The following is a 27,643-nucleotide window of genomic DNA, read 5'->3' as shown; positions in this document are numbered from 1 at the left end:
TAAGAACTAAATTAACCACTAAAATCAGAGGTATAACACCAAAGGCATAAAATCTATATATTGATAATACAGAGGGAGATGAAAATATTATTCTGCAGTTCCAAATCTGTTTTTGCATGTAGGTTTTGGACAGCACTCAGCCCATCATCCTATGCATAACTCATATCAGTTGAGCCAGGAACAACCTACTACAGTATAGCTCTCCTACACTGCTCACTGGATTTTTTTAAATTGTAAAAATATGACAACACATTTACAGGAGACTTGGAAAATACAGAACAAGGTGACATATAGCTCCATTATATATTACAATTAGTTTTTTAAGTAAATAAAGATTTTTTTGTTGGAGTTTCAATATCGAACTCTCAAAAATTAATAGAATGAATATACAGAGAAATAGAAGGATAGTAGTAGGAAAGCACTAAGAACAAATTCAACATACGATTTATACAATTTTCACACAACATATACTGTTCATTGTTCCCATGTATGGGAAATGATCATCATAATAATCAGAGTATAATTTTTCTCAAGTTGTCTTGCTTTCTAATATGCCATATGACTTTGAAGTAGGCGGTCACAGTATATCAGAGCCAACTATTATAAACTTGTTTTTTTAGACAACTAGAATTTTCTCAACATGGGATTGCTTAGCAGGAAAATCTGTTTGGTTCTTGACATGCTTCGGTTTGACATAAATAGTAACTTTAAAAAGTATTTTAGATATTATGTGTGTATTAACTGATGAATAACAAATGAGAGATATTAAAGATAGTAAGAAAAATTATGAATATAAGTCATATATAATATAAATGATAATGCCAAAGTCTAGTACAATGATTTCTTATAAAAATATATTGGCCCAAACAATATTGCTAAATGCAAGGGTCAATATTTGCTACCCACCACAAACTCCTCACAAAGTTTCCTTATTTCTCTGTGACTTTAAGTCTTTCAGAGAGAAAAAAAAAGATACAGAGAAAAAAAATGTAGAGGTACTAGAATATAGAGGTACAAAAGCAGAAAACCAGAGCAGGCAAAAAACAATTTATAGAGGCTCAAAAGAAGAGAAACAGAAGTAAAGATGCCTTAACTCTTCTAAGCCTCTCTCATTTTATCCCCCTCTGATTCCAGTGGGGTACGATGGGTGGAGACTCCAGTGAACCACCTCTTTGGCATCTTAGAGTTCCATTTCCCATTATCTCTTTATGATTGTACAGGACAGGGGAAGGAATTCTGGATTGCACAAAATGAAGAGTTCTAAGCAGGAAGTACATAAGCATCTGGTTTGGGGCTTTCCAAAAATTCCAAAGAGATACTTTGTTATGGAACATCAATAAATTTAATTATGTAGAAGGTATAGAATATGATGTCTAATCCTGCATTTAGATACTAGATACTAAGTACTATCTATTATAATAGTTATTATTAGTATTATAAAATATGTATTAATTATCTGACTGAAAACAATGCTAAAGGTAAACAGTCAAATGATATGTGCTATTGTAAATGCCTCTAAAAGCACACCCTGGGTAACAAATGTCTCTCTACCACATTTAAGAGGGAATTTACTCCAAATTATGTAAGAGTTACGGGAACAGTATGTTTCTAGCTTTAAAATGGTTATTTGGCAATGAAACAAATTTAACATTAGATTATGGGGCTGGAAAAAATCCATGTATCCTCTCTGATTTTAAATAGAAGGAAGTTATATAAAAAGATGTTATAACTTCAGAGTATAATTTTTGCATAACTTGAATGAAGCAAAATTACTTTATGTAAGTGGTATAAGTAAAAGAAACTATTTTTATTAGTACTTACATAAAGGATCAATATGCATACATGGAGTTTCTAGTTTCTACCTCTCTTAACTTGCTTTTTAAAACAGACCACCACCAAATGTCCAGGGGGAATGGCACATGGATAACTTGCATATCTATAGCCCTCAAGGGCTGCATCTTAGTAAATTGCAGGCAATTTTCAAATTCAAATATAAATGATAGCAGCACAAAGCAGCAAGATGATGCTTCTCAAATAGAATAACACATATTAACAAAGTAAAATCTGTTCCCAGGCTTCCTCAGAGGTCTAGTGGTTAAAAATCCATCTGTCAATGCAGGGGACATGGGTTCAATCCTTGCTCTGTGAAGACCCCACGTGCCACAAAGCAGCTAAGTCTGTGCACCATAACTGCTGATCCTGTGCTCTAGAGTCCACAAGCTGCAACTCTTGAGCCCACATTCCAAAATTACTGAAGTTCGTACTCTAGATCCTGCGGTCTGCAACAAAAGAAGCCACTGCAATGAGAAGCCCTCATAATGCAACTAGAGCGTAGCCCCTGCTCTCCACAACTAGAAAAAGTTCTAGTGCAGCAATGAAGAATCAGCGTAGCCAATTAAAAAAAAAAAAAAGTTTTCTTCTAAAGTATGTAAATAAATATGGAAATTCAAGGATCCTAAAAGGATTTATATTTAAGGATATATTTATCAGCCAATACTTAAATTCTATCATTCTAGAATTTTGGCAGGATAGAATTAGAATATCACCATAACTGATTAATGGATCAGAGCAAAAACTGTCAATAGCTAACGTCACAAAAAAGACAGATGGCCAGTTATTACAGAAACACACATAATACCAATTCTGACGGATCCTTACCAAAAAGAAGGAAAAATTTTAATCTAAATCTAATCAAGTTTCTACGGCTTTCTAGGTGGCTTAGTGGTAAAGAACCCACCTGGCCAATGCAGTAGCTGCGGGAGCCCCAGGAGACATGGGTTCTATCCCTGGGCTAGGGAGATCCCATGGAGGAGAAAATGGCAACCCACTCCAGTATTCCTGCCCAGAGAATCCCATGGACAGAGGAGCCTGGTGGGCACGATTGAGCATGCAGGTATGTATGTCATCAAGTTTCTACATTCAATACCAATTCACAGCTAATTCAGGGGCAAAGGAACATGTTAAGTGATACCACAAAGATGCAATCAACAAAGTCTAGATTATAAGAAATTCTCAAAAAAAAAAAAAAAAAAAAAGAAGTTCTCTAAGCCCAAATAAAATACAAAAAACAAATAGAAGAATCTATAGATTTAAAGAAACTTAAGACTGCATCAACCAATCACAATGCATGTATCTTTTCTGGATACTACATCAAACAACATAAAGCAAAACAAAACATATATAAGACAAACAGAGAAATAAGAATACTGAATAGAATTATTATTAATTTTAAAGGTGTGATCATAATATTATGGTTGGATTAAAAAAAACCTTTAAGATACATACTGAAATATTCATAGATAAAATAATATGATGACTGGGATCTGCCTTTAAACAATGGTGGGTAGGGATTACTCACAAGTCACTAACTGTGAAGCTGAGTGATGGGTACATGGATATTCATTATACTGTTCTATTTTTATATATGTTTGAAATTTTCCATAAAGAGTAGCTTTTAAATTTCATCTTTTTTGCCCCTTCCTGATCTCTTTTGCTGAATCCTCCTCTTCAACCAGACCATTAAACGTTCAATTCAGAAGAAATCTGCCTGCTGCCTTCTTTTCTTTTTCCTTCTTTAAATTCTAGTAGGTACCCATCACTCAGCTTCAACAGTCCTAGAAGTCTTAGTTTATGAGACCTATTATTTACTCACTCCCAGGGAAACAGAGAAATACACGTGGCAAAAAAACACATAAGCTTTCTTTTTCCCTAACCATGTGTTGCTTGTAGGGACTGAACTCGCACCATGGCAGTGAAAAAATAAGATCTTTTATAAAAAGTCACCATCCATATAGACAGGCACGCAAAAAGTCTATTGTTAATCAGTTAATCACATAATTTTATCATCCTGTGTTTGAATATCTTTGTTTAGTTCAGTTCAGTTCAGTTCAGTCCCTCAGTCATGTCCGACTCTTTGCGACCCCACGGACTGCAGCATGCCAGGCTTCCCTCTCCATCACCAACTCACGGAGTTTACTCAAACTCATGTCCATTGAGTCTGTGATGCCATCCAACCATCTCACCCTCTGTCGTCCCCTTTTCCTCCCACCTTCAATCTTTCCCAGCATCAGGGTCTTTTCAAATGAGTCAGTTCTTCGCATCATATGGCCAAAATATTGGAGTTTCAGCATCAGTCCTTCCAATGAATATTCAGGACTGATTTCCTTTAGGATGGACTGGTTGAGTCTCCTTGCAGTCCAAGGGACTCTCAAGAGTCTCATCCAACACCACAGTTCAAAGGCATCAATTTCGGTGCTCAGCTTTGTTTATAGTCCAACTCTTGCCTTCATACATGACTACTGGAAAAACCATAGCTTTGACTAGATGGACCTTTGTTGGCAAAGTAATGTCTCTGTTTTCTAATACGCTGTCTAGGTTGGTCATAACTTTTCTTCCAAGAAGCAAGTGTCTTTTAATTTCACAGCTGCAGTCACTATCTGCAGTGATTTTGGAGCCCAAGAAAATAAAGTCTGTCATTGTTTTCACTGTTTCCCCATCTATTTCTCATGAAGTGATGGGACCAGATGCCATGATCTTAGTTTTCTGAATGTTGAGCTTTAAGCCAACTTTTTCTCTCTCCTCTTTCACTTTCATCAAGAGGCTCTTTAGTTCTTCTTCACTTTCTGCCTTAAATGTGGTGTCATCTGCATATCTGAAGTTATTGAGATTTCTCCTGGGAATCCTGATTCCAGCTTGTGCTTCATCCAGTCCAAAATTTCTCATGATGTACTCTGCATATATGTTAAATAAGCAGGGTGACAATATATAGCCTTGATGTACTCCTTTCCCGATTAGGAACCAGTCTGTTGTTCCATGTCCAGTTCTAACTGTTGCTTCCTGACCTGCATACAAATTTCTTAGGAGGTTCATGACATTGTGCAGGAGGCAGGGATCAAGACCATCCCCAAGAAAAAGAAGTGCAAAAAGGCAAAACGGTTGTCTGAGGAGGCCTTACAAATAGCTGTGAAAAGAAGAGAAGCAAAAGGCAAAGCAGAAAAGGAAAGATATACCCACTTGAAGGCAGAGTTCCAAAGAGTAGCAAGGAGAGACAAGAAAGCCTTCCTCGGTGATCAATGCAAAGAAATAGAGGAAAACAACAGAATGGGAAAGACTAGAGATCTCTTCAGGAAAAACAGAGATATCAAGGGCACATTTTATGCAAAAATGGTCACAATAAAGGACAGAAATGGTATGGACCTAACAGAAGCAGAAGATATTAAGAAGAGATGGCAAGAATACACAGAAGAATTATATAAAAAAGATCTTCAAGACCCAGATAATCACAATGGTATGATCACTCACCTAGAGCCAGACATCCTGGAAAGTGAAGTCAAGTGGGCCTTAGGAAGCATCCCTACCAACAAAGCTAGTGGAGGTCATGGAATTCCAGTTGAGCTATTTTAAATCCTAAAAGATGATGCTATGAAAGTGCTGCACTCAATATGCCAGCAAATTTGGAAAATAAACTTTTTTTATGTCATTATGTCAGCATTGGCCACAGGACTGGAAAAGGTCAGTTTTCATTCCAATCCCAATGAAAGGCAATGCCAAAGAATGCTCAAACTACCGCACAGTTGCACTCATCTCACACGCTAGCATAGTAATGCTCAAAATTCTCCAAGCCAGGCTTCAACAGTACGTGAACCGTGAACTTCCAGATGTTCAAGCTGGATTTAGAAAAAGCAGAGGAACCAGAGATCAAATTGCCAACATCCGTTGAATCATCAAAAAAGCGAGAGTTCCAGAAAAAGATCTACTTCTGCTTTATTGTGGATCACAACAAACTGTGGAATATCTTTGTGGATGGGGATTATTCTACTCTCTAAGCAGGCCATTCTTTGGACTATGTTGTTATAAAGTTGATTTCTATACTGGATCCAAGTATTTATATGTCTTACTCCTACTTTTTATATTAGTCCTAACATTTAATATCAAACTGTCATCTCAGACTTTGTCAGTTTTGTTCATTGCTGTATCCCCAGTCCTAAAACCTGGCACATTAGAGACACTCAATAAATATTTAAAGAATGAACAATAGCTACTATTTGTTGAAGGTTTATTATATATAATAAACCTTCAACAAAGTAAGCTAAGAGAGTTTCACATGCTATTTTACTTAACCCTGACAACAAACATGTGTTTCTTGTAATTATCATCATTTTAAACACAAGGAAACAGGCTTACAGAGCCTCAGTAACCTGTCCAAGATCACATGACTAATATGTGAAAAAAAAAAACAAAAACCAAAAAACTAATATGTGCAGAATCAGAAATCAAACCCAGGTCTTATTCCAAAGCTCCCAGTCTTAACCATTACATTTGTCTTTGTCCCATTCAGCAGCCTTTTCGAACAAGTCATTAAAAATGACCATACATTTTACCAAAAGACTGTTATTGTTGTTGTTTTAAATGGATTTCCATGTAATATCTAAATATCCCTCATATGGCAGACACTCATTAAATATCTACTGAATGAATGAATATGCAATAGGAACAAATATTCCAACTGATTTCAGAAATAGCTGTAGAATCTGGAAATGAAGATAATACATAAAGCTTCTTGAGTGTTTTGTAGCAATTATAATTACTTCTGCTGATTATTTGAAGTCATTCTTACCCAGTGTTTGATATTTTGCTAAAAGTGATGGGAAACTAAGGGTTTCATTTAAGTGAGTCAGGGGTCAAGAGTGACATGATCAGATTTCCACTGTGAATAGATCACAGTGACTACAGTGTGACGAATGGATAGGAAAAGGACAAAGTAGATGCAGAGATAATGTTATACCAAGAAAAACTTGGATCAGCTTAGACAAGCGTGCTGGTAGTAAAGAGGATGAGTGCTACAGGGAAAAGGAAAATGTCAAAAGTAACTCCTAAATTTCCAGCTTTGGATAGATTGAAAAGATGACAGGTTACTTTGGAAGAGGATCAAGTTTATGAGAGAATAAATATAAATTTGAACTCAAACATATGAGACATCCAATGGAATGCTGAATAGGCAGGTAGATAATTGGATTCTGACAGCAAACATGAGCAAGATAGAGGGCTAGGAGAGATACATATTTGGGAGTCTTAAGTGTATAAATCAAGGTTTTGTATTCATTATGTCAGCAAATCTGGAAGACCCAGTAGTGACGGAAAGGACTGGAAGAGGTCAATCTTCATCCCAATTCCCAAGGGTAGTACCAAAGAATGTGCTAACCATCGGACAATAGCACTCATCTCCCATGCTAGTAAGGTCATGCTTAAAGTCTTGCATGCTAGGCTTCAGCATTATGCAAACCAAGAACTTCCAGATGTCCAAGCTGGATTTAGAAAAGGAAGGGGAACTAGAGATCAAATTTCCAACATTAACTGGATCATAGAGAAAGCAAGGGAATTTCAGAAAAACATTATCTCTGTTTCATCAACTATGCTACAGCCTTTGACTGTGTGGATCATGACAAACTGTGGAAGTCTCTTAGAGTGATGTGAATACCAGACCATCTTATCTGTCTCCTGAGAAACCTGTATGTGGGTCAAAAAGCAACAATTAGAACCCTGTATGGAACAACTGATTGGTTCAAGATCATATGACAGGGCTGTCTGCTGTCACCCTGTTTGCTTAACCTATATACTGAGCACATCATGAGAAATGCTAGGCTGGATGAGTTACAAGCCAGAATCAAGACAGCAAGAGAAACATCAACAACCTCAGATATACGGATGATACCCCTCTAATGGCAGAAAGTGAAGAGGAACTAAAGAGCCTCTTTATGAGGATAGTGAAAGAGCCGGCTTAAGATTAAATATTAAAAGAAACTAAGGTAATAGCATCTGGCCCCATTACTGCAAGGCAAATGGAAGGGGAAAAGGTAGAAGCAGTGACAGACTTCCTCTTCTTAGACTCCAAAATGACTGCTAATGGTGACTGCAGCCATGAAATCAGAAGATGACTGCTTCTTGGCAGGAAAGCGATGACAAACCTAGACAGTGTTGAAAAGCAGAGACATTACTCTGCCGACAAAGGTCTATCTAGTCGAGGCTATGGTCTTCCCAGTGGTCATATACAGTTGTGAGAGCTAGACCGTAAAGAAGGCAGAACACCAAAGAACTGATGCCTTTGAACTGTGGTGCTGGAAAAGACTCCTCAAAGTCCCCTGGATAGCAAGGAGCTCAAACCAGTCAATCTTAAGAGAGATCAACCCTGAATATGCACTGAAAGGACTGACGCTGAAGCTGAAGCTCCAGTATTTTGGTCATTTGATGTAAACAGACAACTCATTGGAAAAGTCCCTGATGCTGGGAAAGATTGAGGGCAGAAGGAGGAGAGGGTGTCAGAGGGTGAGATAGCTGGATGACATCACTGAGGCAATGAACATGAACTTGGGCAAACTCCAGGAGATGGTGAGGGACAGGGAGGCCTGGCATGCTGCAGTCCATGGAGTCGCAGAGTCGGACATGACTGGGCGACTGAACAACAGCAACAAAAAGCGTGTAAATAGTAATCAGAAGCCTTGAATAATGCTTCTTGACCTTCATCAACTTATCAGGCAGGCACAGAGGTCTACCAACACTTGACCAACCCATTGGTTTATAGTTTAGATAAAAAACAGAAAGGAGATGCCAAGTAGATAGGAGGAGCAGAGGAGCACCAAGTGTTTGTTTTTCTTTCCCCGTTACATCTCTCCCCTTCTTGTTTCCCCTCTCCCTGACACCTAATATCTTAAAGCAGGGTCCTATGCTGAGAACTAGAGCAGGGGAAGGAGCAGCATGGAAGGTAGGATATAGGGATAGTAGAGAAGACGTGAAATTAACTGCAGAGAGAAGAATGGTTACATGACATGTCTCAAAGGATCAGAGATTTTTACCAGACAAGTAAAGATGTTTGCATAGGTGTGCTAAGTCGCTTCAGTCATATCCAACTCTTTGCAACCCCATGGACTGTAGCCCGCCAGGCTCCTCTGTCCATGGGATTCTCCAGGCAAGAATGCTGGAGTGGACTGCCATGCCCTCCTCCAGGGCATCTTCCCAACCCAGGGGATAAAACTTGTGTCTCCTGCATTGCAGGTAGTGTCTTTACCACTGAGCCATCACACACATCCAGACCTAATGAATGTGGAGTTGGAAAGAATAAACTGACTCCATTTGAGATGTAGGCAAGGAGGGGCCTCTGGAAAGACATGATATTCACTTAGGTCAAGGAGGTACAAGAAATGTTCAGAGGGCTGTATTATAGGCCATCAATAGAAACCATAAGAGGCAAACTGCTTCATCAAAACCTGCTCTGACACTTACACACTGTATGTATCTACATTCAGTGTTTGCAGAGGAAGTGTATGGCAAAATGATTGAGTACTGCATAAAGATTAAGAGCATGAAATTAAGTACCTGCTATGTTCACAGATAATATAAATGATAAAATGTTTTTATCCTTCAAGAAGTATATAATCTAAAATCTTTGTAAATGTAAAAGTTTACAAAGATAAATAATAAAAGAGAAACATCAATCCTACAGAAAAATGTAAGTAGTAGTATCAGCAGTATATACTTTATTGCAGTAATAATAGAAAATTCAGGTCCGCTGTGATATTGGAAGGCTCAGGTTCAAATCCTAGATCTGCCACTTACTTACAAATAATCCTCAACTTCTTCATTTGTATAATGTTGTGATAACAAAGTGAGATGATATATGGAAAGCGTTGAACACAATTCTGACACATCATAAGCATCAATAAGTAGAAGCTTCACTATTATTAATGACAATAAAATAGAATTCTTAAATAGATTGTAAGCTTTCTAATATAAAGATGATTTTTAAAATATTTGTTATATTGGATGGTGTTCAGAATGCTGTATAAATAGTAATGCCTAAAATTTATCAACATAACTATTTTCTCAAAAGTATCAATTGAGAATATGCTGTAAACACTATTATTCGCCATTTCTCATGAAACTCAGTTTAGTAATGATATGTACAATTTTCCATCAGTTTTTTAATATAGTTTTAAAAATATTATTCATACTTTTCAAACTACTTAAGTATTTATGAATTATGACTAAACTGAACTCAAGAACAAAGGCCTATTCATGTTTTCAGAATCTAAAATAGTTTTCACAATCCTTTGTATAGCTAAACAATGACAACAGATTTGTGTAAATAAAGCATTGAAATAGAATGGCTGACCTGTATAAATGCATAAATTAAATAAAGAGACCATAGTATGTCCATACCAAAATTGTTTGTTACTTTTGTTAGCCATTTTTATTATTCCTGTTCAAGGGGAAGATAGAGACAGGACATCTATAAAAATTCTAATCTAAGGGAATTATAAGGGGCCAGTAATTAAAAAAATAGTGGTTAGTTTTTTAAGCACAGAGAGAGACAAAGATGATGAAAGACATTTCAAACCTGAAAAAATCAATATGCCAACTTTATAACATAGTAACTTCAGGTGTATATAAGCAATACAACCTTGTTCACTAAGAGATATATACCTGAAGAAAAAGAACAGAGAAACATAATATGCCATAGAGAAGAGAAGTTTGCCACTCAGTCTCAGAAAGCAACCTGTCTCAACGGCTAAGCTGGCAGGGAAGGTTACTGACCGCTCCTTGATACAAATCCTTTCGTTTGTCTTTCTTAGCTTAACAAATCTTTCCTGGATCCTCTCTCTGCCTGTCTACCTGCTTTATCCCCACCTTTCAGTGAATTTCTCTTTCACCCATCCCGCAAATAGAGTCGATGTGTTCTCACTCCACACATACCCCAGGCAATTGCATGCATCCTTCTGGCTTCGACTACCATCCGTTTGCTGATGACTCTTAGTCTACATCTCTACTTAAAATCTTTCCTGAGCTCCATGTCTAATAATCAACTATTATCACATATCTCTAAACAAATATTTCAAATTCAACATCCCTTCCAAACCTGCTAATATTCTTACCACCATCTATCCAGTTACTAAACCCAGAAATTCTGGAGCCATCTTAGACTCTGTTTTCTTCTTCACAGACAACATCTAATTAATCATGAGTCAGAGATGGCAAAAATCTTTAATGGCAGGCTACTCACAAGTATGTTCAAGCTGGATTTAGAAAAGGCAGAGGAACCAGAGATCAAATTGCCAACACCTGTTGGATCACTGAAAAAACAAGAGAGTTCCAGAAAGACATCTACTTCTGTTTTATTAACTACGCCAAAGCCTTTGATTGTGTGGATCACAACAAACTGGAAAATTCTTCAAGAGATGGGAGTACCAGATCACCTTACCTGGCTCCTGAGAAATCTGTATGCAGGTCAAGAAGCAACAGTTCTTGAACAGTTCTGGTTCAAGAAGCAACAGAACCAGACATGGAACAATGGACTGGTTCCAAATTGGGAAAGGAGTACGTCAAGGCTGTATATTGTCACCCTGCTTATTTAACCTATATTCAGAGTACATCATACAAATGCCGGGCTGGATGAAGCAAAAGCTGGAATCAAGATGGCCGGGAGAAATATCAATATCCTCAGATATGCAGATGATACCACCCTTATGGTAGAAAGGGAAGAACTAAAGAGCCTCTTGATGAAAGTGAAAGAGGAGAGTGAAAAAGCTGGCTTAAAACTCAACATTCAGAAAACTAAGATCATGGCATCTGGTCCCATCACTTCATGGCAAATAGATGGGTAAACAGTGGAAACAGTGTCAGACTTTATTTTCTTGGGCTCCCAAATCACTGCAGATGGTGAATGCAGCCATGAAATTAAACCACACTTGCTCCTTGGAAGAAAAGTTATGACCAACCTAGACAGCATAATAAAAAGCAGAGACATTACTTTGCTGACAAATGTCTGTCTAGTCTACTGTCATGTCCAGTAGTCATGTATGGATGTGAGAGTTGAACCATAAAGAAAGCTGAGTGCCAAAGAATTGATGCTTTTGAACTGTGGTGTTGGAGAAGACTCTTGAGAGTCCCTTGGACTGCAAGGAGAGCCAACCAGTCCATCCTAAAGGAAATCAGTCCTGAATATTCATTGGAAGGACTGATGCTGAAGCTGAAACTCCAGTACTTTGGCCACCTGATGTGAAGAACCGACTCATTTGAAAGACCCTGATGCTGGGAAAGATTGAAGGTGGGAGGAGAAGGGGACGACAGAGGATGAGATGGTTGCATGGCATCACCAACTCAGTGGGCATGGGTTTGAGCAAGTTCTGGGAGTTGGTGATGGAGAGGGAAGCCTGGCATGCTGCAGTCCATGGGATTGCAAAGAGCCAGACACAACTGAAGGACTGAACTGACTCACAAATATAAATGTGAATAAATTTTTATATGATATCAGGAAACTCTTAAGTACAATGGAAAATGTAATTTACTAAGTGGTAGATAGAAGAATACATTAAGATCAGTCAGGTTTTGGAATTGATGAAAAATTTTTAATTACCTTTCCCAGTTGTAGAGATTAATATTGATCTGAATTGCTTGATAAACAAGGCCAGCCTGAAGAAGAACAATTTCAGCCTCCTGTATGTTCCCACTAAACATTAATATGTGGGCCATTTTTGATTCTTTAGATGGAAGATTTTTTATAGAATTGATATATTGAACTTTATCAATCTAAAAAAGAAAGAAAAATATTTGAAGTATATAGTAACAAATTACAGCTAAACACACACACATACACACAAACATACAAAAACACATAAACATAAGTAAACACTATTTACTTCACCGATTGCTGCGTAGGCTATTTCTGCAGTAGTCATATCTTGATTAGCAACTGCCATAGCAGCTAGGCAAGCCCACATGGTTTGTTCCTAAAGTGAAATATGAGAACAATTATTTCAACTACATGGCTGAATTAAAATATAACAAGGTTATATTTTAATGTAAAATAAAAGATTGCTGAGCCAGGCACTGAAAAAAATAATTTAATAAATTAATGATGTGGAAATTTCATTGTGGCTATGCTGTTATAGACTTGGATTACTGTGATATTGAATGGTTTGCCTTGGAAACGAACAGAGATCATTCTGTCATTTTTGAGATTGCATCTAAGTACTGCATTTCGGACTCTTTTGTTGACCATAATGGCTACTCCATTTCTTCTGAGGGATTCCTGCCCGCAGTAGTAGATACAATGGTCATCTGAGTTAAATTCACACATTCCAGTCCATTTTAGTTCGCTGATTCCTAGAATGTTGATGTTCACTGTTGCCATCTCTTGTTTGACCACTTCCAATTTGCTTTGATTCATGGACCTAACATACCAGGTTCCTAAGCAATATTGCTCTTTACAGCATTGGACCTTGCTTCTATCACCAGTCATATCCACAACTGGGTATTGTTTTTGCTTTGGCTCCATCCCTTCATTCTTTCTGGAGTTATTTCTCCACTGATCTTCAGTAGCATATTGGGCACCTACTGACCTGGGGAGTTCCTCTTTCAATATCCTATCATTTTGCCTTTTAATACTGTTCATGGAGTTCTCAAGGCAAGAATACTGAAGTGGTTGGCCATTCCCTTCTCCAGTGGACCACATTCTGTCAGACCTCTCCACCATGACCCGCCCATCTTCAGTGGCCCCACAGGGCATGGCTAAGGTTCATTGAGTTAGACAAGGCTGTGGTCCTAGTGTGATTAGATTGACTAGTTTTCTGTGATTATGGTTTCAGTGTGTCTGCCCTCTGATGCCCTCTTGCAACACCTACCATCTTAACTTGGGTTTCTCTTACCTTGGACGTGGGGTATCTCTTAACTCGGATGACCATTATATCTACTACTGTGGGCAGGAATCCCTTAGAAGAAACGGAGTAGCCATCATGGTCAACAAAACAGTCTGAAATGCAGTACTTGGATGCAATCTCAAAAACGACAGAATGATCTCTGTTCGTTTCCAAGGCAAACCAAACCATTCAGTATCACAGTAATCCAAGTCTATGTCCCGACCAGTAACGCTGAAGAAGCTGAAATTGAATGGTTCTATGAAGACCTACAAGGCCTTTTAGAACTAACACCCAAAAAGATGTCCTTTTCATTATAGGGGACTGGAATGCAAAAGTAGGAAGTCAAGAAACACCTGAAGTAACAGGCAAATTTGGCCTTAGAATACGAAATGAAGCAGGGCAAAGACTAATAGAGTTTTGCCAAGAGAACGCACTGGTCATAACAAACACCCTCTTCCAACAACATAAGAGAAAATTCTATACATGGACATCACCAGATGGTCAACACCAAAATCAGACTGATTATATTCTTTGCAGCCAAAGATGGAGAAACTCTATACAGTCAGCAAAAACAAGACCAGGAGATGACTGTGGCTCAGATCCTGAACTCCTTATTGCCAAATTCAGACTGAAATTGAAGAAAGTAGGGAAAACCACAAGAGCATTCAGGTATGACCTAAATCAAATCCCTTATGATTATACAGTGGAAGTGAGAAATAGATTTAAGGGACTAGATCTGATAGACAGAGTGCCTGATGAACTATGGATGGAGGTTCACGACGTTGTACAGGAGACAGGGAACAAGCCCATCCCCAAGAAAAAGAAATGCAAAAAAAGCAAAATGGCTGCCTGAGGAGGCCTTACAAATAGCTGTGAAAAGAATAGAAGCGAAAAGCAAAGGAGAAAAGGAAAGATATTCCCATTTGAATGCAGAGTTCCAAAGAATAGCAAGGAGAGATAAGAAAGCCTTCCTCAGCGATCAATGCAAAGAAATAGAGGAAAACAACAGAATGCGAAAGACTAGAGATCTCTTCAAGAAAATGAGAGATACCAAGGGAACATTTCATGCAAAGATGGGCTCGATAAAGGACAGAAATGGTATGGACCTAACAGAAGCAGAAGATATTAAGAAGAGGTGGCAAGAATACACAGAAGAACTGTACAAAAAAGATCTTCTCGACCAAGATAATCACGATGATATAATCACTCACCTAGGGCCAGACACCCTGGAATGTGAAGTCAAGTGGCCCTTAGAAAGCATTACTATGAACAAAGCTAGTGGAGGTGATGGAATTCCAGTGGAGCTATTTCAAATCCTGAAAGATGATGCTGTCAAAGTGCTGCACTCAATATGCCAGCAAATTTGGAAAACTCAGCAGTGGCCACAGGACTGGAAAAGGTCAGTTTTCATTCCAATCCCAAAGAAAGGCAATGCCAAAGAATGCTCAAACTACCACACAATTGCACTCATCTCACATGCTAGTAAAGTAATGCTCACAATTCTCCAAGCCAGGCTTCAGCAGTACTTGAACCGTGAACTTCCAGATGTTCAAGCTGGTTTTAGAAAAGGCAGAGAAACCAGAGATCAAAGTGCCAACATCTGCTGGATCATCGGAAAAGCAAGAGAGTTCCAGAAAAACATCTATTTCTGCTTTATTGACTATGCCAAAGCCTTTGACTGTGTGGGTCACAATAAACTGTGGAAAATTCTTAAAGAGATGGGAATATCAGACCAACTGACCTGCCTCTTGAGAAACCTGTATGCAGGTCAGGAAGCAACAGTTAGAACTGGACATGGAACAACAGACTGGTTCCAAATAGGAAAAGGAATACGTCAAGGCTGTGTATTGTCACCCTGCTTATTTAACTTCTATGCAGAGTACATCATGAGAAATGCTGGGCTGGAAGAAGCACAAGCTGGAATCAAGATTGCCAGGAGAAATACCAATAACCTCAGATATGCAGATGACACCACCCTTATGGCAGAAAGTGAAGAGGAACTAAAAAGCCTCTTGATGAAAGTCAAAGAGGAGAGTGAAAAAGTTGGCTAAAGCTCAACATTCAGAAAATGAAGATCATGGCATCTGGTCCCATCACTTCATGGGAAATAGATGGGGAAACAGTGTCAGATCTTATTTTTGGGGCTCCAAAATCACTGCAGATGGTGACTGCAGCCATGAAATTAAAAGACGCTTACTCCTTGGAAGAAAAGTTATGACCAACCTAGATAGCATATTGAAAAGCAGAGACATTACTTTGCTAACAAAGGTCCATCTAGTCAAGGCTATGGTTTTTCCTGTGGTTATGTATGGATGTGAGAGTTGGACTGTGAAGAAAGCTGAGCGCTGAAGAATTGATGCTTTTGAACTGTGGTGTTGGAGAAGACTCTTGAGAGTCCCTTGGACTGCAAGGAGATCCAACCAGTCCATTCTGAAGGAGATCAGCCCTGGGATTTCTTTGGAAGGAATGATGTTAAGCTGAAACTTCAGTACTTTGGCCACCTCATGTGAAGAGTTGACTCATTGGAAAAGACCCTGATACTGGGAGGGATTGGGGGCAGGAGAAGAAGGGGACAACAGAGGATGAGATGGCTGGATGGCATCACCAACTCGATGGACTTGAGTCTGAGTGAACTCCGGGAGTTGGTGATGGACAAGGAGGCCTGACGTGCTGCAATCATGGGGTCGCAAAGAGTCGGACACGACTGAGCGACTGAACTGAACTGAACTGATGCTGTTATAACACATAGAGTAAGTTTTGAATAAATTTTTTGTGAAATGTTCATTTCTAATTAAAAAAGGTTTATTTTTGAACTTATGATAGACATTAATGATAACTCAAGGTTATAAGCCCTCCAGTCTTTTTGATGTCAAAGAATGCAACTGCAGGGAATTAGAGAAAAAGTGAGGTTTTCAGACAATGCTATTAGAGCAGACTGTCATCAATAACACATTGTAAGGAAAACCACCTAAAAGTCCTTTTACAAAAGTGTATTCTAAGAGAATTAAACAATGTAAAACAAAATAGTTCTGTGGTCAAATATGCTCAGAAAATACTTAATTCAACTAGGTTGGAAAATGCTGATCTAAAGTAGTGAATGGTTCTTAACCTTAGCTATAACAAATCATCTGAGGAACTTAAAAATATGTCCAGGCTCACTAGATTTAATAAATTAAACCTTGGGGTTAGAACCTGGGAATCTGACTTTTAAATAAAGTTCCACGAAAGGTTTTTATATGTACCAGAAAGAAGAAACGGCTTGCTTCTTCAGAGAATAAATCACACAGCAACATCTATCTCTCTCTCTCATGACATCACTTATTAAAAAAAAAAGACGTGATCTTGTTTACAATTTTTCCAACTCTTAGCTCTTATGATTTATCATTTTGCAAAAAGATATTGTATAAACTAATACACAATATATATACAATTGTGGATCTGAAATGTAAAGTACCTTAACGAAACGACAAAGTCTTACAGCGTCTTCCCATTTTGAACTGCTTACATATTCGTGGAGAATAGCAGGATATGGTGATATGCTGATGTGAACCAGAGAGCCATCAGCTCTTCTTATAGTTACTTGATTTCCAACAAAACTCACAATATGGGGGTTTTTACTAAATTCACTGTTGAAAAAAGGCAAAATGCAATTTATATTCTGAGCAAAAAATTTCATACAATTTAAATTTGGGAGCTGATCCCAACATACATATGAAATCTACAATCTCCAAAATGCACCCCAAGAAAGTTAATTCCAGGGAGAATGTATATCTTCAAACAAATATTGGAATCTAACTTGCTATGTACACTTAGAGCAAAATATACAAACATTTTAACATGACAAAAATTATTACATATTTGACAACTATGCCTAAAAGCATTTGAAATGATCTGTTTTCCTAAGAATTAAGGTAAATCACAGAAATGATTAAAGTACTTGGCTTCAGCTTTTGAAAGTGCAAACATTAAAAATTTGATTCCAAGATTATTTTCTCATAATAACAGGAGGTGAATTTTAAGTAAAGAGACTAACTTCTCTTCATTAACTAATTTTTTTATATGATGCCTCTCTGGTTTTGCTAACGTGAGCTTGAATATTAAAAATGAACTCAAAAGAGATATGAAAGTTAAACTAAGATTTGGCGTTGAGAAGCCTTTGTATTTCTAGTTTGCCAAGAATAAGAGATCTCCCTGCTATTTCTTAGAGAATTTAGGAATATAAATACATTTGATTTTCTGAAGAATGTAAAATTTAAAAAAAGACTTTTTAATAAATTTATGTATTTTTTTCTATATTTAATATCAATTTTAAAATTCAATTCTAGAGAGACATACATTTCTGAGAGTCTCAAGGTCAATGATAAAATGGGAAAGAGTAAAGGCTGTCATAAAATTGTGTATCACGGAAAAATATTGAGTGCCTAAAATAAAATAATTACACCACATTGAAAAAACTACCTGAGTTACCATTAAACAACAGTAAACCTGAAAATCATATAAGAAAAAATTATATCCATTTAAGAAACATATAAATAAATAGTATTACATCAATACAACACTTTCAACTTCATTCTGTCACTTAAATCTCATTAAATTAGCTTTAGCTGAATAATTTATTAATTAACTAAGTAACATAAAAGATTATTTTGTAGGAATGAAATTAGAAGCAAGAATACAACACTCTGTTGGTTTTATTGATGACAATAAACAATCCCACACAGTAAAACGTTACCTTGCATCCCTTTCATATAATGTTTTAGGCAAAATGTCTCTGTCCACATAAACCGTATTGGGGTAATACCACACTGTAAATCGAGTATCTTGAAGTCCACAAAGGATATTGCACGTATCACTCCACGCCAAAGTATGCACCATTGTTCCTTATTTTAAAAAGAATGTTAATGTATTATTTCCATTATATAAGTATTAAAAACATATCTTTAAAATTAGCTGATGCATAAGACCCCAACTAACTGCTGGTAGGTATGAGTATTTTATGATAGTGAAAACATGTGCAAAAATTCACATAAAAATTTATGGAAATATTTGAGCATTTTACCCAGAACCATTATATTTTCAATCTACATGTCTTTTTTTCAATGCCACTTTAGTTGCAGCAGCTAAAGACTTGCTATCAAAATGGAATTAAATAGCTAAGAAATGTTAGGAGACCAAAGCATTATTCACAGATTCATTCAAACAAGCTATTTAGTATAATATAAAGAGTAGATCTAAGAATACTGAAAATAATAAAAAATTTAAATGTATTACAATTATTTTACCAAGTTTGATAATCTGTTCTTCCTTCCCAAATCGTTTCACTGAAGTGATATAGAGATCTCTATTTTTATCAATGAAAGCAATTTTTCTATCATTGGTGAGTCCCTTTTGATCCAGGGCAATTTCCAAAACTTCATTCTAAAATTTTGAAAGAATGAAAATTCTGGATTAGTTTTAGTATTTACATCAGATTATTTTAATTATTTACTTACAAGAACATATGTTTATTTAAAGATCAATTAAATATCATTTACCTACTTATAATGGTAAAATGTCCCTGCTAAATAACTTAACTGCTAATATACAAATAATTCAAAAGCTAAAGTGTAATTACTTTTTTAATTTACAAGGGAAAAATGCCCATTAGAACATCATAAAATAATGTAATCTTTTAAACTCTATAAGCTGAAATACACTTCCATTTGTGTCCATCATTTGGGCACAAGTTAAACAAATTTTGATACGTCCATAAAATTTTATACTTATGGCAGGAAGAAGGACTGCATAAGTACTTTTATCTATTGATATGGAAAAATTTCCAGAAATAGAATGCTGCATGAGAAAAGCAAAGTGCAGACTTATATGTCATCTTTTTGTAAAAGAAAGAGAAAGGAACATATACCCATTTTGTCCATGTATGCACTAAAAACCTCTGGAAGGGTAACAGGAGATTAATAATGATGGCTACTTATTCGGCGGAAAGGAACTAAACTGACAGGTGCAGCAGGAATAGTTTTTCACTGACTGCTTTTCCATGTCTGAACCACTGAATGTATTTGTTATTCAACTAATAATTACAAAAAGGAGACAATAAAAACAGGGTAACACTTCACTAGTAGCACTGAACAATAAAGTTAAAAAATCTTTAAACCCTAATATATCACTTATTGGAGGATAACTCAATGGAATGGTGCCATTTATTTGTTCTAAGGCTAAAAGTCAGAAACTAATAAACAGCTCGCAATTCAGGATTTTTTTTTTTTCAGTTTAACTACAGTCTTAAAACCTAAAAAAAAGGGCTAGAACAGGTCAATGGGAAAAGTGTAAGCTGTATTGATGTATAAACACATTTTTATTTACTGATACTATATGTGCTAAAAGTTTAACCAAGATAGAACATTTTATTGAAAAGCAGTAAAGAGGGACTTCTCTGGTGGTCCAGTGGTTAAAAATCCACCTGCCAATGCAGGGGACATGAGTTCGATCCCTGGTCCAGAAACTAAGAATCCACATGCTGTGGGGTAACGAACTCACAACTACTGAGCCCATGCACTGCAATTACTGAAGTCCATGTGCCTTAACTAGAGAAAGCCTGTGCACAGCAATGAAGAATGAGCACAGTCAAAAATACATAAAACAATAATTTTTAAAAAAGGAGTAAAGAGCTTGAACAAAAACATATGTCAGATTCTTTCCATTAATTTGCATATATATAGCTTTCCATTACAGAATTTAATAGTGCTTAGTCTTTAGGACATTTTTAGGCAAAATACTCTAAGAATTTACACTGGTTTTAAATATAAAACTAATCTCCATGTTTTCCTCCTTAAAATGAAAACATTAATTTTGCTCCTAGTGTTTTGTTTTTAATTTTTGTTTTCTGGCCACACCATGCAGCACATGGAACTTTGCCAATTAGGGATCAAACCCATGCTCCTTTCAATGGACGTGCAGTCTTAACCACTGGACTACCAGGGAGGTCTGAAAACATTAATTTTGAAAAGAAGTAAATAACTATTTACATTAAACATAGCTAATATCCATCACCTTATGAGAAAGAAACTTCCCGTCTCCCATTGGTTTTCCAGTTGATGCCTCAAAGAGGAAGATTACTTGAAAAAAAGTAAAGCATTAATTACCACATTACATTAGAATTTTTACTGGCAAATTTCTATGGAGCTATCATAATCCTAATGAGAAATTATTTAACTCTTTGGACCACAGCATACCTATCAGCACTGAAGAGCAGCAGCCATCAAATTCCTAGTTAGTAATAAGGTCATATTTCTCAGTGGAACCAAACACGTCTTCCTAAATATACATTCCCTAATTAGAATTATTATTAATGGTATGGAATCAATGTACCACAGGATCAAAAATGGCAAGTCCAAATCTGGATGCAGTTTGTAATTTTCATAACTCTGATTTAGACCAACATAACAACCCAATCATTTCACAAAGGAAAGATGTATTGAATGCCTACTATACTACCAGGAAATTATGTAGTGATGAGTTCCCTGTGGTCAGTACACTACTGTGTGATAATTTGTGTGGTCTTTGTCTTGGGTTCCTGACACAGGTCTTCCACAACCCTTGGAATTTTCTGAGTCACAGGAATGTCTTTGTTATGCTAATAGAGAGAATCTGGGTGATTCCTTAGATAGCTTCAGGATAGCTATAGGGTCACCAGAAAGACCAAGCATATGATTATAGAGTTTGGACTTTCAATTCCCTGAAATAGGTTTTTGTGTGCTCAGTCGCGCCTGACTCTTTGCAACCCTATGGACTGTAGCCCACCAGACTCCTCTGTCCATGGGATTTTTTTTTTTTAACTTTACAATATTGTATTGGTTTTGACATATATCAACATGAATCCTCCACAGGTATACACGTGTTCCCCATCCTGAACCCTCCTCCCTCATATCATCCCTCTGGGTCGTCCCAGTGCACCAGCCCCAAGCATCCAGTATCGTGCATCGAACCTGGACTGGCGACTCGTTTCATATATGATATTACACATGTTTCAATGCCATTGTCCCAAATCATCCCACCCTCTCCCTCTCCCACAGTCCAAAAAATTGTTCTATACATCAGTGTCTCTTTTGTTGTCTCATGTCCATGGGATTTTTGAGGCAAGAATACTGGAGTGGGTTGCCATTTCCTCCTCCAGGGGATCTTCCCAACCCAGGTACTGAACCTGAGTCTCAGGCGGATTCTTTACCACTGAGCAACTTGATGTTCAACCTCACTACACTGATGCAAAGGCTCTTGCCTGGATCATCAATGACTCATACGGTGCCAAATCAGAGTCTATTTTTAGTCAAGAATCTACTTTTAGTCTTGACCTCCCAGGAGCACTGGATACTCCTGACCATCCTTTCTTGAAACTCCTATGTGCGCTACCAAAAAGTTTTCTCCTGATTCTTTCCTATTTTGGACCATCGCTTATTCTCTTTTTGCTAGTTCTTCCTTCTTTGGTGATCCTTGTTCCTAGGTTTTGTTTTAGGTCACCTTTTCATGCTATATACTTTTCTGGATTATTTTCATGACATCAATCATTATCTAAAAAATGATAATTCAAAGTTCTCTATTTCCAACCCTATCTTTCTCAGATATTCTGAGTAGGCCAAGTTGTAAAAATTATTGGAGATATGTACTGAAGAAGCCAGGAACAAAAGCTGCCTCTGCTCCTTCTCTGTTTCATCAAAGGTTTCTCCTAGTGTCATAAGTGACAGAGATATTGCCCACTACTTTTTGCTCTTTGAAGACTGTCAGTGCTTTAGTGATTCTCTTTAATTCCCAAATTACTCCAGCTTAAGATTTATCTCCAATAGAGTTATTTCATATAACTGAACACACACAAAGAATTACAAAAAGACAGAAGTGACACGAGTAGTCAGCAAAAAAAATTGGACAATTTATACAGATCATAAAACTGCTAATATATGTATAACATATTTAATTTCCAGAGGATCATATTTTTAGTATATTGATTTATAGCTGTTAATAAACCTTAGGATGTTAAGTTTGAGGTCACTGGCTATATTCACAGAGAAAATCATGTCTTCACAATAAGTTATGTTCTAAAATTGCCAATCTAGCTGTTAAAAATGAAAAAGAAAAATACTGTTATAGAATTTTTAACTAAGTATAGAAACAAAAATAGAAAAATTTAACTTCTACTTTAAAAAATGCTTTGGGTGTAACTAAGCCCAGTTATTTTCATAGCTATATAAACTAACTTTTAAAAAAAAGTAAGTTTTCCATCCTTTTGTTGACTGCACATATTATAAACAGCTGGAGGTGTATGGATGAATTTGTCTAATTTCCACAACTGGAGGTGGCCCTGATTCAGTGGCCACCTGAAGTGGGAGGCTGGACCTGTATTTTAATTTTAATACGCAACAGAAACTGGCAGATTGGACAACTATGGAGCTGGGAGCTGAAAGAGTTGCTTCTAAACCTTAGTAACTGCTCTCTAACTTCGCCTTCCTCTACCCAGACTTTCGTTTCAAAGAATCGCTCACAATGACATCATAGTGAATCCATGCAAGGTGGATGAGGAGAATAAGCAAGTTAAAAGCAATACTCCTACTCCTTAATCATAAAGAGTACCTACCTTAATCATATGTACCTCTACTCCTTAATCATAATCAAATGCACTTAACACACATTAATTGAGCACCTACTATAACGTAAGACCACTAGGCCTGGTTCAAAGAATCCTGCCTGTAAAGGAACTCCCAAGTCAGGAAGGAACCACTGATTTCATACATGAATGGTCCTCGTGAAAGAAAATTTTTACAGGTTAAAGATTCCAGGTACTTCAATTGTGCTTTCTATTGTTAGTGTATATCTCTATCTGCTGCTGCTGCTGCTAAGCCGTTTCAGTCGTGTCCGACTCTGTGCGACCCCATAGATGGTAGTCCACTAGGCTCCCCCGTCCCTGGGATTCTCCAGGCAAGAGTGGGTTGCCATTTCCTTCTCCAATGAATCAAAGTGAAAAGTGAAAGTGAGGTCGCTCAGTTGTGTCCGACACTTAGCCACCCCATGGACTGCAGCCTACCAGGCTCCTCCGTCCATGGGATTTTCCAGGCAAGAGTACTGGAGTGGGTTGCCACTGCCTTCTATCTAGCCTTCAGTAATTACTAGTTTCTTTAAACATAAGAAAACTATTTTCCTTCTCACTTTTCTATCAGTTCTACAATACTTTAAGTTTTAGTTTTTAAAATTTTCTGTTTATGGCAGGATGATATAACATGATTATTTTGTTCAATAAAGTTTATGTAAGTAAAACATAATTTATTTGCATGTAAATCCATAACTCTGAAAATGTTCATAATTCTTTTTTTTTTCTTATCTTCCCACCCTCTCCCTCTCCCACAGAGTCCATAAGACTGTTCTATACGTCAGTGTCTCTTTTGCTGTCTCGTATACAGGGTTATCGTTACCATCTTTCTAAATTCCATATATATGCGTTAGTATACTGTATTGGTGTTTTTCCTTCTGGCTTACTTGACTCTGTATAATAGGCTCCAGTTTCATCCACCTCATTAGAACTGATTCAAATGTATTCTTTTTAATGGCTGAGTAATCATAATTCTTTTTGGCTCTAAAATTCTATGAATTATCAATGGCTTAAATAATAATGAAATATGTTTCAGATGTGAATTAACTATAGGAAAATTCAGAATAAGGTATATTCAGTTGGAAACATACATACCTTATTATAGCTTCCATCTAAAATATGTGATGTTGAATAAGGAAAGTATAGAAACTTCATAGGGATCACTGGGATTTTCAAATTTAAGTTTACTGAAGACAAAAATCTGACTTCCAAATTATTAACAATTACACTCCCATCTTAAATCTGTCTGCTGTCTAGATTCTGCTTTATTTCATTTCATTTCATTCTCTTTACTCTCTTTTAGACAGGAAGGAAGTCCTTTAAAAACAAAACAATTACCAAATGTCCTCTCTCAGAGAATGCCTGAGGCATAAAGAGGCATAAAACTAGAGAATAGCTCTGTTTAGGAGAATTATCTTTTCTATCAGAATGAGAGGTGATGCTGTCTTAAAGTACTGAAAATTTAAAAGTGGGACAGTTTTCTAGCTCCAAAATTAGGTGTTCCATGAACTAACAAAATTAACAGCCAGGTCATACCTTTTTTTAACATGTCACAGTAATGAATATTTAGTAATATGTATTAACAGAGAAGAACAATTATTCTGTATCTTACCACTAGGCTTTAAGGATACCTCACTCTCACTCTCACCTCACTAGTTCTTTTTCCTCTTACTCATTTCTAAATATTGATGCGCTCAGCCACTGGTCTTCTCTGTCTATATTCACTTTCTAGGTGACTTTATCATGCCATGGCACCATCTACACATCAATGACTCCCAGATTCATATCTCATCTCCAACTCTCTCCTGAGTCCTGGATTTGTTTATTTCATTGTTTCCTCTCCAACCCCTCTTGAACATCTAGAAAGTATTTAAACTTATCATGACAAAAACAGAACTCTGGGTTTGTGTGACCTACTCAAAACTTCCTCATTCCCCATCTTTCATTCACCCAGGAAAAATTTTAGGATAATATGCTTGTCTTCACTCTCTCATGCCAGCATCTTTACCATGGCCAAGTCTTTACATGATCTGGCTGCTACTTATCTAACTTTGTGTCTTCTCCTATCTCACTCTGCTTAGTTCATGTTGACCTAGTCCTAAAGCCTTGTTCCTTTTAAATATCAATCATTCCCACCATTGCATTTCTTTTCCTATAGTCATTGCCCTGTCCCAGCTCTAGAATTCTCTATGCCCTCACCCTGCATTAATTTTCTTCACAGCATGTATCATTAGTTGACTGTATTTGCTTGATTATTTGTTTTTTTTTTATGCACTTTTGTATCCTCAACTTCTAGAAGACTACTTGGCACATAGGAAGCACTCAATATTATTTGTTGGATACGTGTTATGATACAGCATTGCCTTAAAAAAAGTTTTACTCATACTGTGGCATTCCAAAACACCTGACATACTTAAATTTATTTATAAACAGTAATGTGGCCTAAATTTTTATATGAAAATCAAAAATTATTTGTAACTTTCTCCTTCTTTAGTTTAAAAATATGTAAGTATAAAAAATACATGAATATACATAAGCAAAATAAATAGTACAATGAAGCACAATATTTACTATGTTACTAAATAAAGAAAAAGGAAATACTTTCAATAAACTTAAAAATTAACATACATTTTTAGGACTCACAGTCTTGAATTAAAACTATACCAACAGCTACTGAATATATAGATTTACTTCTTACAACTAAGCTTTGATGTTGTGACAATATTTATTTGTTCCATCAACTGGAAATGATACTACAACTTTAGTTCTTTAATTCATGATTAGGACAAATTAGAATTAGAATTCATGATTAGGACAAATTAGGACAAATTAGCTCATCATTCTTCCATATAAAGTCAATATATTAATAGATGAGAAAATGAAAGTCAATTGATGAAAATTTTAATAAATTTCATTGAAAATTATAAAAATGCACTTACTTTTTTCATCAGCTTTGTCTTTTATTGCTATGGTATCATTACTCAGAGAGACAGTCTGTGCATTTAGAATATCTGTTCTCATTCCAGGAAATTTTGGAGAGGAAAGGAAGCGCCCTTCATAAGAATATAAATAGATACCACCACCATCTACAAGAAGAAAATGTCTAAAAAATACAGAATAAAGATGCATTCTCAAGTAGGATTTACTATAATTTCATTTTCATATTAGAAAATATTTTATGCTTTGGAAATATCTAAATCTTACAATTAAAACAATAATAAGACATAGATATATAAAGAACGAAATATAAAAACAACCTGAAAAATCAACACTTGGTTGTTCTGATTTGTTTCCTAGGCTTTTGTGTTTTGATGGAGGTAGGAAAAGAAAAATGAAAATGTTCATAATCACCACCCTATAAAGTTTTGATTCCTTTAATATTATAATTCATTTCCTTTCCTAAAGAAGCATATCTATACAAAAGCAATAAAAAATCATGTAATTTACAATTCAGTGAATCTTTTAATGACAGACTCTATTTGTTTTATGAAGCAGTATTAACACATATTTTACAATTAAAGATTATGCTAAGGATCATTAAATTACAGTATTAGATTAAATACTAGGCAGAGTCCTAAACAGTGAAAACGACTTAAAAATTAACATCACAGTGAGCATTTATTAAAATAAGAAGCTTTGATTTTAAAATAATACAGTAATCATGAATAAATGTATTCATATCTAAAAATCTGTTTTTAATATCAGTAGTTGGGTTCATTTGCTGTGATGACAGCTCTGTTAAAGGCATAGTATCCTGTGTTGTTTATTTTTTAAGTCAAAATGTAAACATTTTATGGCTGCTATTTTTTCCTTTGAATTTTTAAGAACATTACAAAAAAACAATTCAAATAATACAGAGAAATTAAAAGATCTCTTGCAATCTTCTTACCTCCGTAGAGATAACTTATGGCAAAGTATGGATAGATCTTAATTAACTCTTTCCTGATGGACATTTATTTTATTTCAAATTATTCATTCTTAAAGAATGTCTAAGGTATATACACATCTCTGTATGTTTACATCGCTTATTTCCTTAGTATAAATCCTAAAAATGCAATAATTGGATCAAAGGGCATATACTTTTAAAAATTTAACATATGTTGTTAAACTCCCCTTTAAAAGGTTTACTGATTTACACTCATACTATTGCTATATTGGAGAGTCTGTTTCTTCAAAGCTGAACATATTATGACTTCTTAAAACTTTATGTTCAAGCTATTAATATCCTTGATTCAAAACTTTTTTTTTTTTTGGATCACACCACACAGCTTATGGTATCTTAGTTCTCCAACTGGGGATTGAACCTGGGCCCTCAGCAGTGAAAGAG

The 27,643-nt window shown here is 36.2% G+C and overlaps 1 protein-coding gene across 3 annotated transcripts in view; it reads right to left on the bottom strand.

Moving 5' to 3' along the window:
* Nucleotides 1–27,643, bottom strand: part of IFT80 (intraflagellar transport 80) — a 112,628-nt gene that overhangs the window by 11,792 nt on the left and 73,193 nt on the right. For all 3 annotated transcript variants that reach the window (XM_070374050.1, XM_070374043.1, XM_005904408.2), the window contains 7 exons: nt 26,256–26,419; nt 20,736–20,800; nt 18,971–19,106; nt 18,421–18,568; nt 17,143–17,314; nt 12,690–12,779; nt 12,407–12,579 (listed from right to left, as the gene is read on the bottom strand). In XM_070374050.1, the coding sequence (XP_070230151.1) occupies nt 12,407–12,579; nt 12,690–12,779; nt 17,143–17,314; nt 18,421–18,568; nt 18,971–19,106; nt 20,736–20,800; nt 26,256–26,419 (948 nt within the window). The remainder of the gene's footprint in view (nt 1–12,406; nt 12,580–12,689; nt 12,780–17,142; nt 17,315–18,420; nt 18,569–18,970; nt 19,107–20,735; nt 20,801–26,255; nt 26,420–27,643) is intronic.

Source organism: Bos mutus, chromosome 1 (genome assembly GCF_027580195.1).
Source record: "Bos mutus isolate GX-2022 chromosome 1, NWIPB_WYAK_1.1, whole genome shotgun sequence".
In the NCBI taxonomy this organism is placed as follows: Eukaryota; Metazoa; Chordata; class Mammalia; order Artiodactyla; family Bovidae; genus Bos; species Bos mutus.
The sequence above is the reverse complement of the archived record's forward strand: the minus strand, read 5'-3'. Positions and strand labels throughout refer to the sequence as shown.